At 31.9% G+C, this 16,474-nt stretch overlaps 1 protein-coding gene across 5 annotated transcripts in view; it reads right to left on the reverse strand.

The window, feature by feature from the left end:
* Positions 1 to 4,245: 4,245 nt before the first annotated feature.
* Positions 4,246 to 16,474, reverse strand: part of LOC127720114 (uncharacterized) — a 57,035-nt gene continuing 44,806 nt past the window's right edge. For all 5 annotated transcript variants that reach the window (XM_052226529.1, XM_052226528.1, XM_052226531.1 and 2 more), the window contains one exon: positions 4,246 to 12,283. In XM_052226529.1, coding sequence (XP_052082489.1) covers positions 8,967 to 11,636 — 2,670 coding nt within the window. In that variant the 5' untranslated portion in view covers positions 11,637 to 12,283 and the 3' untranslated portion in view covers positions 4,246 to 8,966. The remainder of the gene's footprint in view (positions 12,284 to 16,474) is intronic.

The raw sequence follows: 16,474 nt of genomic DNA on the forward strand, positions 1-16,474 counted from the left end.
CCCCCCCCCCCCCTAAATCCGCCTCTGCGACCGCCATGGCAAATGTGTCGATGATCGACGCTTAACAACCAACAGGGCGGATTGGCTAAAAATAGAACATAAGAGTAAAATGCAATTTTGATTATAATCTTGAAACTCCTATAGAAAGAGAAAATCTTACAGTGGCAAAAATGTTCAGAATTTTGAGATCTACCAACTGGTAATTTTCATCAAAATTGAGTGAATTTTACCTTTTTTCTTCATTTTTAGCACAGACGATATACCAGTAGTACTATATATTTCAGTGTTTTTAGGCTATTATCTTCAAAACAAAATATAATAGATAAATAGAAACTTTAAACAAGCAATAACAAGCATTCTGAGAGTATTGCATGGCAATACAGAGTCCCCTACCGGTTAAGAATTCATTGTACTGGAATAAAATGCAAACTTGATCTATAACTTGTCATGGTGTAAACTAAATAACAAATATCAAGTCAATATATTCAAGCATGACGAAAACTAGAGGCTCTCAAGAGCCTGTGTCGCTCACCTGATTCTACTTTGGTTTTGGAAATCATGTAAAAATAGATTAAAATCGTAACAGATACCCTAATAATGAGTGAGGCCAAATTTGGTTTAATATTGGTCCTGTAATTTAATAAAAAATCCTGGTGGCCATCTTGAACAGTAAATCGGCAACAAAGTAGCAACACTTAATCAGCACCTCATAAGAAACATTTATGCCATGTTTTGGTTTCATTCCATTCAGTGCACCTCTAGAAGAAGCATTTGTATGTATTTCCCATAGGGTCTTGTGTTAAAGGAAGTCCCCCCATTGGCGGCCATCATGAATGAAGGATCAGCTTCAAAGTAACAAAACTTAGTCAGCACCTCATAAGGAACATTCATGCCATGTTTGGTTTCAATCCATTCAGTATGTGGTTCTCTAAAAGAAGACATTTGTATGTATTGTCCATAGGGTCCTTTGTTAAACATTGTCCCCATCTGGCAGCCATCATGGATGAAGGATCAGCTTCAAAGTAACACCACTTGGTCAGCAACTCAAAAGGAACATGCATGCCATGTTTGGTTTCATTCCATTCAATGGTTCTCTAAAAGAAACATTTGTACGTATTTCTCATAGGGTCCTATGTTAAACTAAGTCCTCCGCTGGCGGCCATCTTAGATTATGGATCGGCTTCATAGTAACAACACTTGGTCAACACCTCATAAGGAACATTCATGCCATGTTTGGTTTCATTGCATTCAGTGGTTCTCTAAAAGAAGACATTTGTATGTATTTCCCATAGGGTCCTATGTTAAACTAAGTCTCCCGCTGGCTGCCATCTTGGATGATGGATCAGCTTCAAAGTAACAACACTTGGTCAGCACCTCATAAGGAACATTCTTGCCACGTTTGGTTTCATTCCATTCAGTGGTTCTCTAAAAGAAGACGTTTGTATGTATTTCCCATAGGGTCCCATGTTAAACTAAGTCCCCCGCTGGCGGCCATCTTAGATTATGGATCGGCTTCAAAGTAACAACACTCGGTCAGCACCTCATAAGGAACATTCATGCCATGTTTGGTTTCATTCCATTCAGTGGTTCTCTAAAAGAAGACATTTGTATGTATTTCTCATAGGGTCCCATGTTAAACTAAGTCCCCTGCAGGCGGCCATCTTGGATAATGGATAGGCTTCAAAATAACAACACTTGGTCAGCACCTCATAAGAAACATTCATGCCATGTTTGGTTTCATTCCATTCAGTGGTTCTCTAAAAGAAGACATTTGTATGTATTTCCCATAGGGTCCAATGTTAAACTAAGTCCCCTGCTGGCGGCCATCTTGGATTATGGATCAGCTTCATAGTAACAACACTTGGTCAGCACCTCATAAGGAACATTCATGCCATGTTTGGTTTCATTCCATTCAGTGGTTCTCTAAAAAAAGACATTTGTATGTATTTCCGATAGGGTCCTATGTTAAACTAAGCCCCCCGCTGGCGGCCATCTTGGATTATGGATCGGCTTCAAAGTAACAACACTCGGTCAGCACCTCATAAGAAACATTCATGCCATGTTTGGTTTCATTCCATTCAGTGGTTCTCTAAAAGAAGACATTTGTATGTATTTCCCATAAGGTCCTATGTTAAACTAAGTCCCCCGCTGGCGGCCATCTTGGATGATGGATCCGCTACAAAGTAACAACACTTGGTCAGCAAGTCATAAGGAACATTCATGCCATGTTTGGTTTCATTCCATTCAGTGGTTCTCTAGAAGAATTTCAAAATGTAAAAAGTTAACGCCAACGACGGACGACGGACGCCAAGTGATGAGAAAAGCTCACTTGGCCCTTCGGCCCAGGTGAGCTAAAAAAGTGTTGAAAACTGTTTATTTAAGTGAATTTTCTAAGTCAAAGGACCATAACTCTGCATAAAATCATCAGACCTGAACATAATTCCAACTTGATCTGTAGCTTGTCATGATAAAACTATATACCAAATTTCAGATCAATATCTTCAAGCATGAAGAAAAAAAGTGTAGAAAACTGATTTGCTGGACTGACGGATGGACAGACAGACAGACAGACAGATGGAGTGCAAACCTAAAGTCCCCTTCAACTTCGTCGGTAGGGGACTAATAGTCAGCTAAATGAGATCTACAAATAATTCAATGTGGCCAAAATCACTGATTAGACTTCTCCTTATTGGAGTTATTGCCCTTAAATGTTGATTTTTAGCATTTCTCTTTTCATTTTTGCCTATATTATCTTGAAAACTATAATAAACAGAAATTTTAATAAGCAATAATGATCAGGAAGACAAGATCTTCAAATAAGTCAACATATTCCAATGTTTTAGAGTTACCATTGTTGAAGATGAACATAGACCCGTTGACTAGAGCCTCTAGTTAGTTATTCCACTTAAAAGAGTGGTTTAACAATCAAAATCCTGAGTTGAATCTCGACACATTAGTAGTTGTCTGGTTATATCTTAAGGTTTTTTTTTTGTCAATTAATATGGACGTTGGTGTTAATGACAGATCTTTCATAGTCTATGTTAAATTTATTTGTCTAGACTCTACACAATTAAGAGCCTAACATAAGGAATGGGAATTTGTATATTCTGGAAGACCATATGTAATCTTCTAATGATCACTTGAGGCTTTTTATCTTGCTGGTTTACTGTCATTGATATATACCCCACATCTCCTTTTATTCATAAAATAAGATTAATGTAACTCAAGAAACTTAACTTGTTGACCTGCTATGACTCAGTTTCTTCTAATCAGTAGATAGATATAAGAAGGTGTGGTATGAGTGCCAATGAGACAACTCTTCATTCAAGTCAAAATTTATAAAAGTAAACCAATATAGGTCAAAGTACGGTCTTCAACACGGAGCCTTGGCTCACACCGAACAGCAAGCTATAAAGGGCCCAAAAAATTACTAGTGTAAAACCATTCAAATGGGAAAACCAATGGTCTAATCTATATAAAAAACGAGAAAAGAGAAACACTTATGAACCACATCAACAAAAGGTTGTTATAATCCAGAATATTCAATATAAAATCATGAATCTGGTGGTTCTAATGGAGACTCAAAAAGGTCTCTCTTTTGTAAATATGGATATAATAACAATTTCCAGTAGAAATATGATTTAAGCACTAGCATCTGTTATTATCTATCTCCGACCCCCTATAAGTTTACCGTCCTGTAGATATTTTTGTGACCTCAGTAGCCTGGTTGTCAAAGCAGCTGATACCTAGTACAAGTAAAAAACACATTAGCTTTTCATCACTATAGTAGATGTCCTTAAAAAAGTTCAGGTGTATCTCATAATCTGACTTGTGATATGTGATTATTTAATCGTCTGTGATATGTGAGAGTTTAATGTAAAAATAAGGAGATTTGATTTGATTGCCAATGAGACAACAATCTGTAAAAGACCATATGACATGGATGTAAATAACTAGATTGCATTGTGCAGCCTTCAACAATGAGCAAAACCATACCATATATATAGTATGCTATCAGAGGCACAGGCATGACAAAATATGAAACAAATCAAAAGAGAAGATCAACTGCCTGATTTGTCCATTTTTTACTGAAGGAGTAATACCACCATTGTTTTCCCTATTAGTCTTTGTAAAACTGCATTTTGCAAAAAATTGTGCAGAATTTATGTTTCTCATTGGCAAGCATACCACATGCATCTTCTTATTTTTATATGACGGTATTTTTATGATGTCAAGAAATAAGTCTTTGTTCATGAATATTTTTATTCAATGACTATATATAGATATATATATATAGTACTAATGAGAAATGATGAGTATGATGATGGTTTTAATACTGCCCAACAATCTGACAAAAATATCATACACTGTACAAAATATCACAGAATTAGTATACTCGGCCAGATTTTATATCAACATTTAATCATACAATAAATGTATTTCTAATTTATCATCATCAACAATCTAATTTTCAAATAGTGCAAAGATAGTTTGTTTTTTTGACAATTGTCTAAGGGAAGATAACTCCAATAGTTGATCATAATTTACTTATATTGCTTTTAGGTTGGAGGAAATTGTTTCATATCTTTTTGAATTTAGCATTTTATAACTTAATATTAAGCAACATCTTTTGTTTATACATTGTTTATAATTTTCTCAAATTCACTGTACAAAATATCCCTGCTCACTATAAAAACTTTACTGGGCAAAATACTAGAACTAAAAAAAACCATTGAAAATAAAATGAAAGTTACATAAATATTTTTCCTGGAAAGTTTTCTTTTTTTTCCAACAATTTTACCAAAAGTCTGAACAAAATGCCCACTTATGTTACTGATTGTAAAGATTGATAGACATTCCGTTAAAAAAAGTTTCAGATTATCTGCCCAATTACCGAGTCAATATTAGCTGACATGTTTTAAATAACTTAGCTGTTGAAAATACATTTAAAGGGTAATGAAATATCATTAAATTACCTATACAATGAAATATACACCAATTAACAACATTAAATGACTTTTTACATGCAAAAATAAAACATTCTTCATAAAAAACCTTCTGTAAAATGACTGACTTAAAACATCAAAGTTCATAAAAAAACACTCCAAAATGCAAACAGCATAGCTGTAATATAAATGACTAAATCTAAAATAATTTAAATTCATAAAACTATAATTTAACCCTTAACACAAGATTTTCTTGTAATTCATAGCAAAATAAACGTCAGCTTTCATAAAATATAAAGATTAAAGAGTAATCACAATTTACATTGCCAAATTTTTGCATATTAACATAAGAAAATTATAACGTAACACAATTATTCTTTGAAACATGTCTTAATTATCTATTAAAAATAAAAAGTATTTGATGTAAAACGTAATAACATTTTATGGGAAGGCAACTTCATAAAAAAATGAAATGACTCATTTTAAATTTATCTTTGGCATTTCATCAAATAAAGATTTTTTTACATATCTTTTCTTACTGCTTTTACTTTTTCCAAGAGATTAAAACTACAAATGTATCTTTGTAAAATATACAATTAAGCACCTTGTGAAAATGCATAAAAGAACACTAAAAGAGTACACCTTGGTTTCAAACCAAAGAAATATAAATAAAACCTGATTCACAAAATGATGTAACTGAACTTTTCATTTTTAATTCATCTGAAACTGCAACCCTTGTGTTTATACTTTATAGTCAACTGTGCATTATATAACAACATATTCTATAAGAAATATTATATAAATAAGTATTTAGAAGGTTAATAAAACCTCTCAAGCAAATCCCTGTATGCAATCTTACAACTGATCCTGGCAGTCTTTGAACAGGGATCCAGTCTAAAAGAACAAAGGACAGGATAGGTAGGATAAGATATCTAAAGGAAAATTAAAAATTCTTAAATTACAATAATTTGGCCATTATAAGAATAAAAAGTCAATTTTTTTTTTTTCAACTTGATTGTTCTAAATATGAAATTTTGCCAGAAAATGCACATTTCCTGAATTATTGAGTTATGAAACGTTGATAATCTATTGCAAATAATTCTACAGACAAAGACCTGAGTAAAAGTGTGGTAAACTTGGTATGAACCTGTGAGTTATAAATTTTACAACAGAAATTAATGTTCTATCCTATTAGCAGTTTTCAAGATGAACACTTTCGAGTAAACATTAAGTTTTTTTTCACAATTTGCACATTTCAATTAAAAGAGAACTTTATCTTATTTGCAACTTTACAAACATGTATATGCATTTTGTTTGGTAAAAGATATTGTATAAAAAAATATTTTTACACAATGCTTAAACATTCTTGCTGTGTTATTTTCAAAGGTCCAAAAAAGCGCTTATCAACATTGTCCTCAATTGTAAATTGTTGAAATGATAGCTAAATGCAGAGTGGGTCTTAGAGTACAAAATTGTCACCTTAATCATGTTTTTAAATGATTCCCTTTAGATGAGTCCGATTCACAAGAAAATGTACTAAATAATCTAACTATTACAGAAATAAATAAATAAACAAATTTTCCTGAACTTATTTGTATGTAATTGGTTATAAACTGGATGAAAATGCCATGTAAAAATAAATTAAAACCCTGAGAAGCAACATTCTGACAAAAACCTGCTGCTAATAAATTTATATGTTGCTGAGACAAATAGCATAAATTAAAATGGAATAATGACACATAAAATTCAAATCTTGAAGCCATTACTAAATGTGACAGGTGTTTTAAATGCAATTTAAATGTGCCTCTGAGGTCAAATCAGAAACAGATGACCATAATGGTGATTTACAATGAAAAATTGATATAAAATTAATAACATAAATTCAGGCAAAAATGTAAGAAATGTTGATGTTATTCTAATGCCACCTTTTCATCTTTTTTAACCTTATAAATCTTTATACTCTATTGAAAGCGAAATGAGAATGAACATGAAACTTCAATAGAGTATTGATAAATAAAAGAATTTTCATAAAACCTAGAGTTATCTCCCTTACAACAATCTTTGAAATTTATTAAAATATTCTGCTCTCAATTACAGTGCAGTGTGAGCTTTTCATAAAGGCCTCACTTTAACTCTTTTTTAAATAACGACAAGTAGTATAAGAATTGTTCCCTTCTTTCCTCCTTAACTAGAAAGATGACAAATACAAAATTATTTTGTAAACTTGTATAAGGAACAAATAACCACTATAAAAATAACCGAAACTTTTCCAAAATCTGTATTGTACAATGTGGTCAATTAAAAAATATTTATTGTGCAAATGTCAGGTAAAAAACAAAGCATTCTTAATTGTTTGTACTTTATTCAATAATTTTACGACATTTTACATAATTATTCTAAGATTTAGATTCCTTCACAAATTACTTAATGACAGAAGGAAATATAAAACTAGCAATCGATCACGTAAATCAAAAAGATGTTTTTATATTGACAGTTAATAACGATGACTTATCTTATTGTGCAAGTTTTATTGTGGAGAGCATCTCAAAACTGATTGGAGAGAGAACCTGACATCAGTGGTTATCTCAGGTCATATCTCAGTGTTTTTTGTTTTTGGGAGAATTTGGTATGATGGGGGAAGATCTTTGATGCTTTCTGTGTAGGAGAGTTGGCCCTTGATGTATTTTATAGACACCTGTCTATTGCCAAAGAAAGTGTTTGTTTACCTCTAAGTGTCTTTTAGTTATCTATGTTGTTGGTTTGCTGACTCATTGGCATAAGCCCCACATCTCCCTCCTTTTATTCACAAGAATAAAATTTAGAATTTTTATGGAGATATCCAAGTTTATTTTACAAAATTGCAATGAAAGGTTTAAATGATGGTAAATGACATTTATAAGCCTTGCCTACTTTAGTTCTTTTCTTGTCCACCTCTTTTTCTCCAATAATGAGGTAATAATAAATGATGGACATTCATTGCAGTATTTTCAATCCATAAAATGGGTTTTAGTTGACCAGGAAATCACTGTATAACCATTGCAACCAATGTAATACTTTTAATTATTCTGAAAGTACATTTCCTTGGGAGCAATGTGTTAACACAGGTAACTTTCACAACTTTGTAATGGAATGTGTTTTGAGATGCTCCCTTTGATCTTTTACCACAAGTACAAATGACAAATCCCATCTTCATTAATGAAATATAATTATAATAATTTTATGAAGAAATACCTTATTCATGTTATTCACGACAAAGAATGTCATTATTGCCAATTTCAGATACAGAATATTTAAGAATTTCAACATTTTTTTAGAAGATATCATTACTTGATGACATTATCAAATTAAAATTATACATGACATATTTTTTTAATGATTGTTGACATGTTAGATGTCCATTGTGATAATTTTTTTGCTCATTAACAGAATCTGATATCCCAGATTGACCCAGAAGCAATTGTTTTTATAAGCAGACACTGATACAAATTGACATTATCTTCGTCATCTAAAATGGCCAGGAATTCTTCTCTTATGCCCTAATTAAGATTAATATCAATGAAACTTCTAAGGTCAGTTCTTATAAACAAATTACATACTCAAATCAGCATACAGCCATTAATAAAATTGAGAATGGAAATGGGGAATATGTCAAAGAGACAGACAACCCGACCTACAACTGTTTATTTGACAAAAATTACCCTTAAAATTGTTTTATTAAAAAAAATGACTTTATTTTCCCTTTTTCTGAATGAAAACCATTTCAATTTCTCAAATTATTTAATTTTTTTCTTTAATTGGTGATTAAAAAAGTTCTTTTGTAAAGTAGTAAAAATTAAATAAAAATTAATTTGTAAATTTATTTTGATAAATTTATTTATAGTAACTTAATAAACATTATACACAAGCACATTTTATATCTTAATAAATAAGGTTAGCTAATTAAAAAATATTTATATGCTCAGCACAACAACTAATGATTTTGAAAATACACATAAATATCATTATATACAAAATATTTTGCTACACCAATGTTGACAATTTAGTACCCGACTCTTCAAACAATGCAATAGTTTTAAATGGTTTATCTGGGAACACCTTATCCGATGAGGTATGACGTGGAAGTGTTGAAGACTTTATGACAGGTGGCACCACTGGTCCATGTTCTTCTACAAGTTGTCGCCTTGGCAACATTTCAGGTGTTTGATTCATTTGTTGTCTATTATGAATTAAAATATCCTGGTGAGTTTGTACTTTTGTTTTCATCTGATTGCCACTTTTGGATGATTTATCTGTTGATTTTGAATTTTCTCCACCCGTGGAAGATTTTCGCTTTTTACCGAACAAACTTCCAAATGGATTCCATGATTTATTTTTAGAAGCAACACTTGTTGATGATGACCTTGGACGAGGTTCATCCCTTTCATTGAAAATATCATTTGGATCACTCTTCCCTGATGCTACAGACACAGGCACTGCATGAAAACTGTGACGATATGATGCTGGTCTTTGAAGTTGCGTAGCTAAATTCTCCTTACTCTGAAAAAGATTATATATATCAGCAGAACTTGCGAAAACGGTCCTTTTTCCATTTTGATTAATATTGTCCACAGACACATATTTCGTCTTATATAAGTTTCCCGGCACTGAATGGCCAGAGTGTACACTAATATTATCATTACTTGCATGAATAAAGTCCTGCGATGAAAAATGTCCCGAACTATTTGATACAAGTGATCGATATGAGGTATTCTGACTTTCATAGCCATTGGATAATCCATAGTTTTGAATTTGCCGTGGATCTTGTGAATATGCTCTTTGACATAATTCAGGCATATTTCTAGTATGCGATTGTGTTGGCAATGTCTGTGACCTAGAATAATCCACTGGATTCGAAGCACTTTGATAAGAACTAGGTTTGTAATAATTGTCCTCTCCATATTGTTGTTTAATCATTTTCTCTTGAAAATATAGCACTTTTGGACTATCCTTTTCATCACTTTGCATGTTATCAAATCCATAATAGTTACGATAATTCAAATCCATGTCTGTTAATTTATCGTATAATTCACCTTCAAATTTCTTCAAGTCATTTTGAACAACCTCTTCCTGTTTTTCCTCCTCTTCTGACGGATGCCCTCTTCTAGTTATTCGGGTATTGTCTCTCGTTGATGTAGAATTAACAACACATTTCCAATGTGAATCATTGTCAGAAGAATAACCAAAACTGCCAGCATCAGAATTTCTCCGTAGTGTTCCTAATCTATCTTCCTGATTCTCATCGTGAGTATTTTCTTCTTCAATTATGGCAAGTTGACGTAATTTTTCCTGCAACGAATTATCTTGTGATTCCGTCATTTTTGTCCTTCTCCTCACAGCCCATGTAGTATTAGACTGTCCATTTTGTGAGGTATTGTACACATAAGAATTTGCAATTCCATTTATACCGTTTGGCATATTTTGTCCAGTTTTCTTTAAAATACCATGAAGTGGTTTTTGTTCTAGATCCCCATTAGCAAGCAATGACAAGGCAGAAGAAAAGTTTGTACTTGTACTTGAATTTGTACCATACCCATCATCTTCTTCAGAGCTTTTAGGTGATAAATCAATGTCCTTAGAATGTTTTAGATATTGTGTACCACCATTTTGCATTCCAATAGGATTTGCAGTCTCCCTGGTAGGAGTCTGTTCTCTAATTGAACCACATTTTGTATTCTCGAAACTTTTCTGATTCTTTTGGATTTTTTCGTCATTCCGCTGTTCCTCTTCCGTTGTCATCATAATCATTGTATCAGCTGATGAATCACTTGCAGAGTCTAATGCATCAAGGGGATCATAATTATTCCACAATTCTTCTGTAGTTTCAGGGGTTATGTCCTGAAGAGGTGGTACAAGTGTTCCTGGTCCATGTTTAGGTTCGTCCCTTACCCAGATTTTGTCGTGTTGCGTAACATTGGTTCTTGTCAATGGATTGGCATCCCTTATTTGTTCTGATACTCTTTTATCCTGACTCAAATCAGTTTCTGAATGCAAGTTATAGCTATTTTCCTTTCGTTCAGAAGTCAAATATTTGTCTCTATTTGCTATCTGACTTGTTCTCCTTTCAGTTCTTACTGGAAGAGCGCTTGGCTCATTTTCTTTACTTTTTAGATGATGATTTTGAGTCCTATAACTCTGATTAGGGACTGAATTTTGAGTTCTCTCTAATTTGTTTGACGTCTGCTCTTGAACTCTAGGTGATGGCAGTGTTCTTCTTTCTGTTCTCACTGGTAAATTACTCTGTGTTCTTGTAGATGAAGGTTGGCTTGGCAACCTTTTTCTTGGAGGTAACTTTGGTGGCGCTTCTGTATTTTCCTCTTCTTTTTCTTCTTTACGAGAGTCCTTCAAATAAGGTGAAGGTCGTGCAACAGAAGATACTGGTGTGATGATTCGTGGCTTTGAATCTTTTGTATCCTTAAAATCCTGAGAATTTCTATCCACGATTTTTGACACAAAATTATTAGCATCTGGTGGAAACAATGGTTTGAATCCGTGTGCTTGACTTTTACGCCCAGTGACAACTGATCCAGATCTTGATTTTTGAGCATCTTTACGACTATCCCTAGGCAAAGAGCTATGTGCAGACGAGGAAACAACTGGCAACATTCGTGAACGATAGATCTCAGATTGCCCCGAGCTTACTTTGCTAGCCATTGTGATCAACTTTTTATCAGATAACAATTTACAATATCAGTCTGGTGATCTTGATCTGAATTCATCCATTTTTTATCCAATTAAATCATGATGTCTGCAAATTATAAAACTGTTATGTCTGCTTATTACCTCAAACAAGGTATACTCAAATTAACAAAATATATTCCAAAGATATTTCCTCAATGAACTTAACACCAAATATGCCTCTCTTTATGTAAACATACGTACACACGAAGTAAACTTTAATTAAAATTCATTAAAATATGTTCCTGACATTAATTTGTAATTCCCTTTTGTAGCTATGTCAGCAGTAATTTTCCTTTATAACTTTTTTGTTCTACGTATGGGTTATATATCCTCAAGATACATTTAATGTACGGTACTTTAAAAATTTTAACATTCCTGTCAATAATTTATGAATAATATGTATCCAATATTTCAAAGCAAATAGGTCACAATTCACGCTGAATTAACCATAAATTGCAAAAAAATATTTATTTTTGTTGCAAATTGTTTCCAATCCAACAGTTTAGTAATCCACTCATGAATATATCGAAAATCACTTTGTAGCTCCTAAAACTGACTTTGTGTAGGTTTTGATGTGTTATTTTTAGCCCTCCTTATAACCTACTACCATCTTTTATATTCTGAAAAGAGAAAAAAGGACATATAAGCATTATTTCAATACCAAATGGTGCAATGATAAATACAAAGTCTGTATAAGCGTAATATCTAATCAGCTTATATGAAAGTTCATGTGAAGACATCTACCGAATTGTATGTGCACTTTTACAAATAAATCTTATATCAGAGACTTGGTTTAGTTCATTTGCATATTAATCTAATTCACCTGGCATGCATATCCCAATGTTTAATATTGGAATGATTGTAAATGTCACTTATTTACTTACAAAATTTATGGAAAATATGTTTATTTAACAAAAAGTAGGTCTGGTGAAGATAAATTACCCAAAGTCAGGTTCAATTTAACACAGTAATTTATTTAAACTGATTATAGAATTTCACTCATTACATCAACTCAAATACCCAATAAATATCCAACTGAAACTGATTTCAGGTCAACACTGAAAATTGTCTGATATCTAGAAATATTCTCATTTCAAACTGAAGAAACATGAACCTCACAATATGTCAATCAAATTCATATTAAACAAAGCATTCAATCTGTAAAATCGTATGATGCAAGAATTTTTCAAAAAATATTTACTCAAAATAATTGATTTAAATTTACCTTCCATTAGTCTATTGGACTTCCAATCAAGAATCTGATACGAGTCTAACAGTTATATTTACATGCACAAACAATTAAGAGGAACATCCTAATGACAAATTACATGTATACTATAATGTACCTGCCCACAAAACACCTTTTTTTTGACAATCTAGAACAATAAGCATGTTACCTGTTAATGACTTCCTTTGATGTTATACAGGTGAGAACAGGTATGCCCTGACACCTCTTACTTCATCCTAACACCCCAGGGAATTGAGGTACATCTTGTAAAACATTCCATGCTTCCTTTCAACCAAGACAATGTCATTATTCAGGGGGAGTGAGTGTGAGGTGATAGTATCATTAGGATATTAACAATATTTAATTTCGACATTTTTTTTCATCTAGAGTACTTTCTCTGTAAAGGGGAAGTAACTCTTAAATATGAAAGAGACAACAAATTAAGTTAAAAGTAAAAGTAAATACTTAATAAAATAATTGTTTTAAAAACTTCAGCACATAGATCATTTCTTCCTTTCATGACTTGTAAACACTTAAAATAAATTGAAACCTTCAACCTTTCAGGAAAATAATGTAAGATGTTTTTTCTGAAACATTTAGGACGTAGATTTACTTTGTGCAGTGAATTATTGTAACATTTCCAAAAATTCAGTTAACACCTTTATTTTAATGAAGTATTAAAAACTGCTATATCAGTCACATAAAACCATAGAAACATATAATTAACCATTAGACAAAATGTTTTTAACAGAAAATACTAATTTATTCCACATAAAACCAACTGAAATTCCTCAGAATCAGTTCAATCTATTTTAATATCTACCTAGAAACAGTTCTTTCAAGGATAAATTGAATTGTTATTAATTCTATCAACAGTTAGTTGCATAACTTTTCACTGATATTTTTTAGACAAGGGGAGATAACTTAACTAATCTAATGGAAATCTACTGATGAACAATCTTCTGATAGAAGATTAATTCTTCTGATCAACCTACCAAAATGTAAATTTTTAATTTATAGATCTGCATCATGTATGCCTTGTCATTAGGAATACTTCATTAATCTAAATCAAAGATAGCTAAAGTATGCTTTATTTTATTTCATTGGAATAACACACTGTTTTTGGTTGTTTTTAACAATTCTAGAGTAGCTTTGACATGAAAAGACATCTTAATATGCTTTATGAACTACTGCACAACCTGCTTAATGCTTTATTCAAACATGGATTGATTGTTGCTCACAAATCGTCCAGTTGCAAATATTTCATGCATTATATTTAGGACATTTTAACATGGAGTACTTATTAATATTTTGAAAAAGTTAAATTTTATCTGTCCAATAATATTCTAACAAATGGCAAAAAATTGGACAACAAATGTCTTTGTCGACCATTTTCCTCATCTACGCACACAGAGCAGGAAGTTGATGCTTCAGCAGTTCCAATGTGTTACAATTTATAAATGTATTTATCATACAAAACAGACTATTGGTTATGATTGTCATGTATACAACATAACCACAATAAAATATAAATGTCAGTTGCCAAACTATTCATCAAACAATTGGTTCCATTTTATATCAACAATATATGTACTGAGCAACCCTGCCCCGCCCCCTTATTTTGTCCTACTTGTTAAAATGCTTTTTATTCACCACTTTTTAAAAATTTTATTTCAGAAATATTAATTTGAGTTCTTTGTTTACAAATATAATCTAATCTAATTATAACAAAACTAAAAGCCTTAGATCAGTGACTAAAATCATCTAGCTATGGAACTGCCATATTGAGTTCTAAAACTTTCAGAAAATGTATCAAATAATATTAAAATGGCTACATATCTGAATCTTTCACATTAAGTCTAGTTTTCCTTCTAAGAAATGATAAATAGATACTTATGCACCAAATGATTATAAGTAAGAATACATATGTTCCCTCAGGTTTCTGACATATAAAATATTAGAATCAACTTTATTGAATCAGTAACTCCAGGCCATATTAAATAACCTACAAACCTACTTAAAGAAAGTCCTTGCATGTAAAATGGTTAAAGGTGTCTATAAAATTATACTTGTAATATATTTTGTTTGTTTTTAGTGGAGAAGGATGTTCAATAAAAAGATCTGACAGTTTAATGTTTTATCAACTTTTAATTAAATATTCATGTCACAAATAAATTGGTAAAATATGTTCAAAAACTCGGCTTCCATTTTAACAGTACAAATTTGGCTGACATTATATTGCAATCTTTGAATTTTTTTACTATATTTTCAAATTTATTTTGACATCAAGGATGCTCTGTGTGAATTGCTATTTCCCAGAATCAAGATAAACTGTTAAGGAGAATCATCCCTTTAAAACTCAATATTTGAAAACACATCCAAATGTAAACTATTATTGAGTGGGTGGTTTTAAAAAAAGAAATGGTCTGTCCACACTTTACAAACTGGAATACCCTATATAGATGTGATTGTGTACCCAATAGCTTGCTTAACTCCACCTTTTCTAATTCCTGCTAAAATAAACAAGAAAATAATGCCCTATTATAGTTATTGATGTGGTTAATCATTACTCCTGTTAAAGGAATTTGAGGTTTGTTGTTATCAGGGGAAAATTTCATCTTGTTTTACTTTTGTATTACAATTACCTGACACTAAGATGTCCTAAGCCTGCATTTATATTCCAATATATGTTTACAGTCCAATTTATTGACAAATTGGACCATAAAATAGACTCTATAAAACCTATTGTTTTCAGTGTATTTTTTGTTGATACATTATTGGGTCTTTGATCATTGTTGATAAGATAGATTGATTGATTCTTGTTTGCTAAAGGAGCTACCATTTGATTTTTATGGGGGGCTAGGATGAAAAATTTTGTCCTGCCTATTTATTTTTCCCTCTATTCAGTCCTGCCTTTTTATTTTTCACTCTATTTGGTCCTGCCTTTTTTTTTTTAGTTTATCCTGACTTTAAGTTTTACATAAATTGTCATCCTGCCTTTTTTTTTGCAAATAATCTCATCCTGCCTTTTTTACTCAAAAATCCTGTCCTGCCTATTTTTTTCAAATTTCATCCTAGCCCCCCCCCCCCCCCCCCCCCCCCATAAAAATCAAAGTTTCCCTAAAGGTTGAATCACTTTTTAAGACATTACAATCACCAGAATAGGCAATAAAACATATATACATCCATGAAACAAATCCTTATAATACACACATGACAAAGCCTCAAGCAAAGAGCAATTATTGTATTGCTGCTTTTTTCATCTAAGGTCATATACAATGTGAGGCATTCGACATAGGAGGAAAAACTCCTACCTTATTAACTCCATGTTTAAGACACTGCCACTATCACCTGTTTGAGGAAATGTTTTTGCTACATGTCGATAATTTTACATCACAACAAAGATTCAGGGTAAAATCGATGAATTACAAACTATAAAATGAACACAGAAATCTCATAACTACAAACTATAATGAACACAGAAATCTCATAACGTGAACACAGAAATCTCATAAATACAAACTATAATGAACACAGAAATCTCATAAATACAGACTATAATGAACATGGAAATCTCATAACG

This window comes from Mytilus californianus, unplaced genomic scaffold, assembly GCF_021869535.1.
Source record: "Mytilus californianus isolate M0D057914Y unplaced genomic scaffold, xbMytCali1.0.p SCAF_11, whole genome shotgun sequence".
Classification (NCBI taxonomy): domain Eukaryota; kingdom Metazoa; phylum Mollusca; class Bivalvia; order Mytilida; family Mytilidae; genus Mytilus; species Mytilus californianus.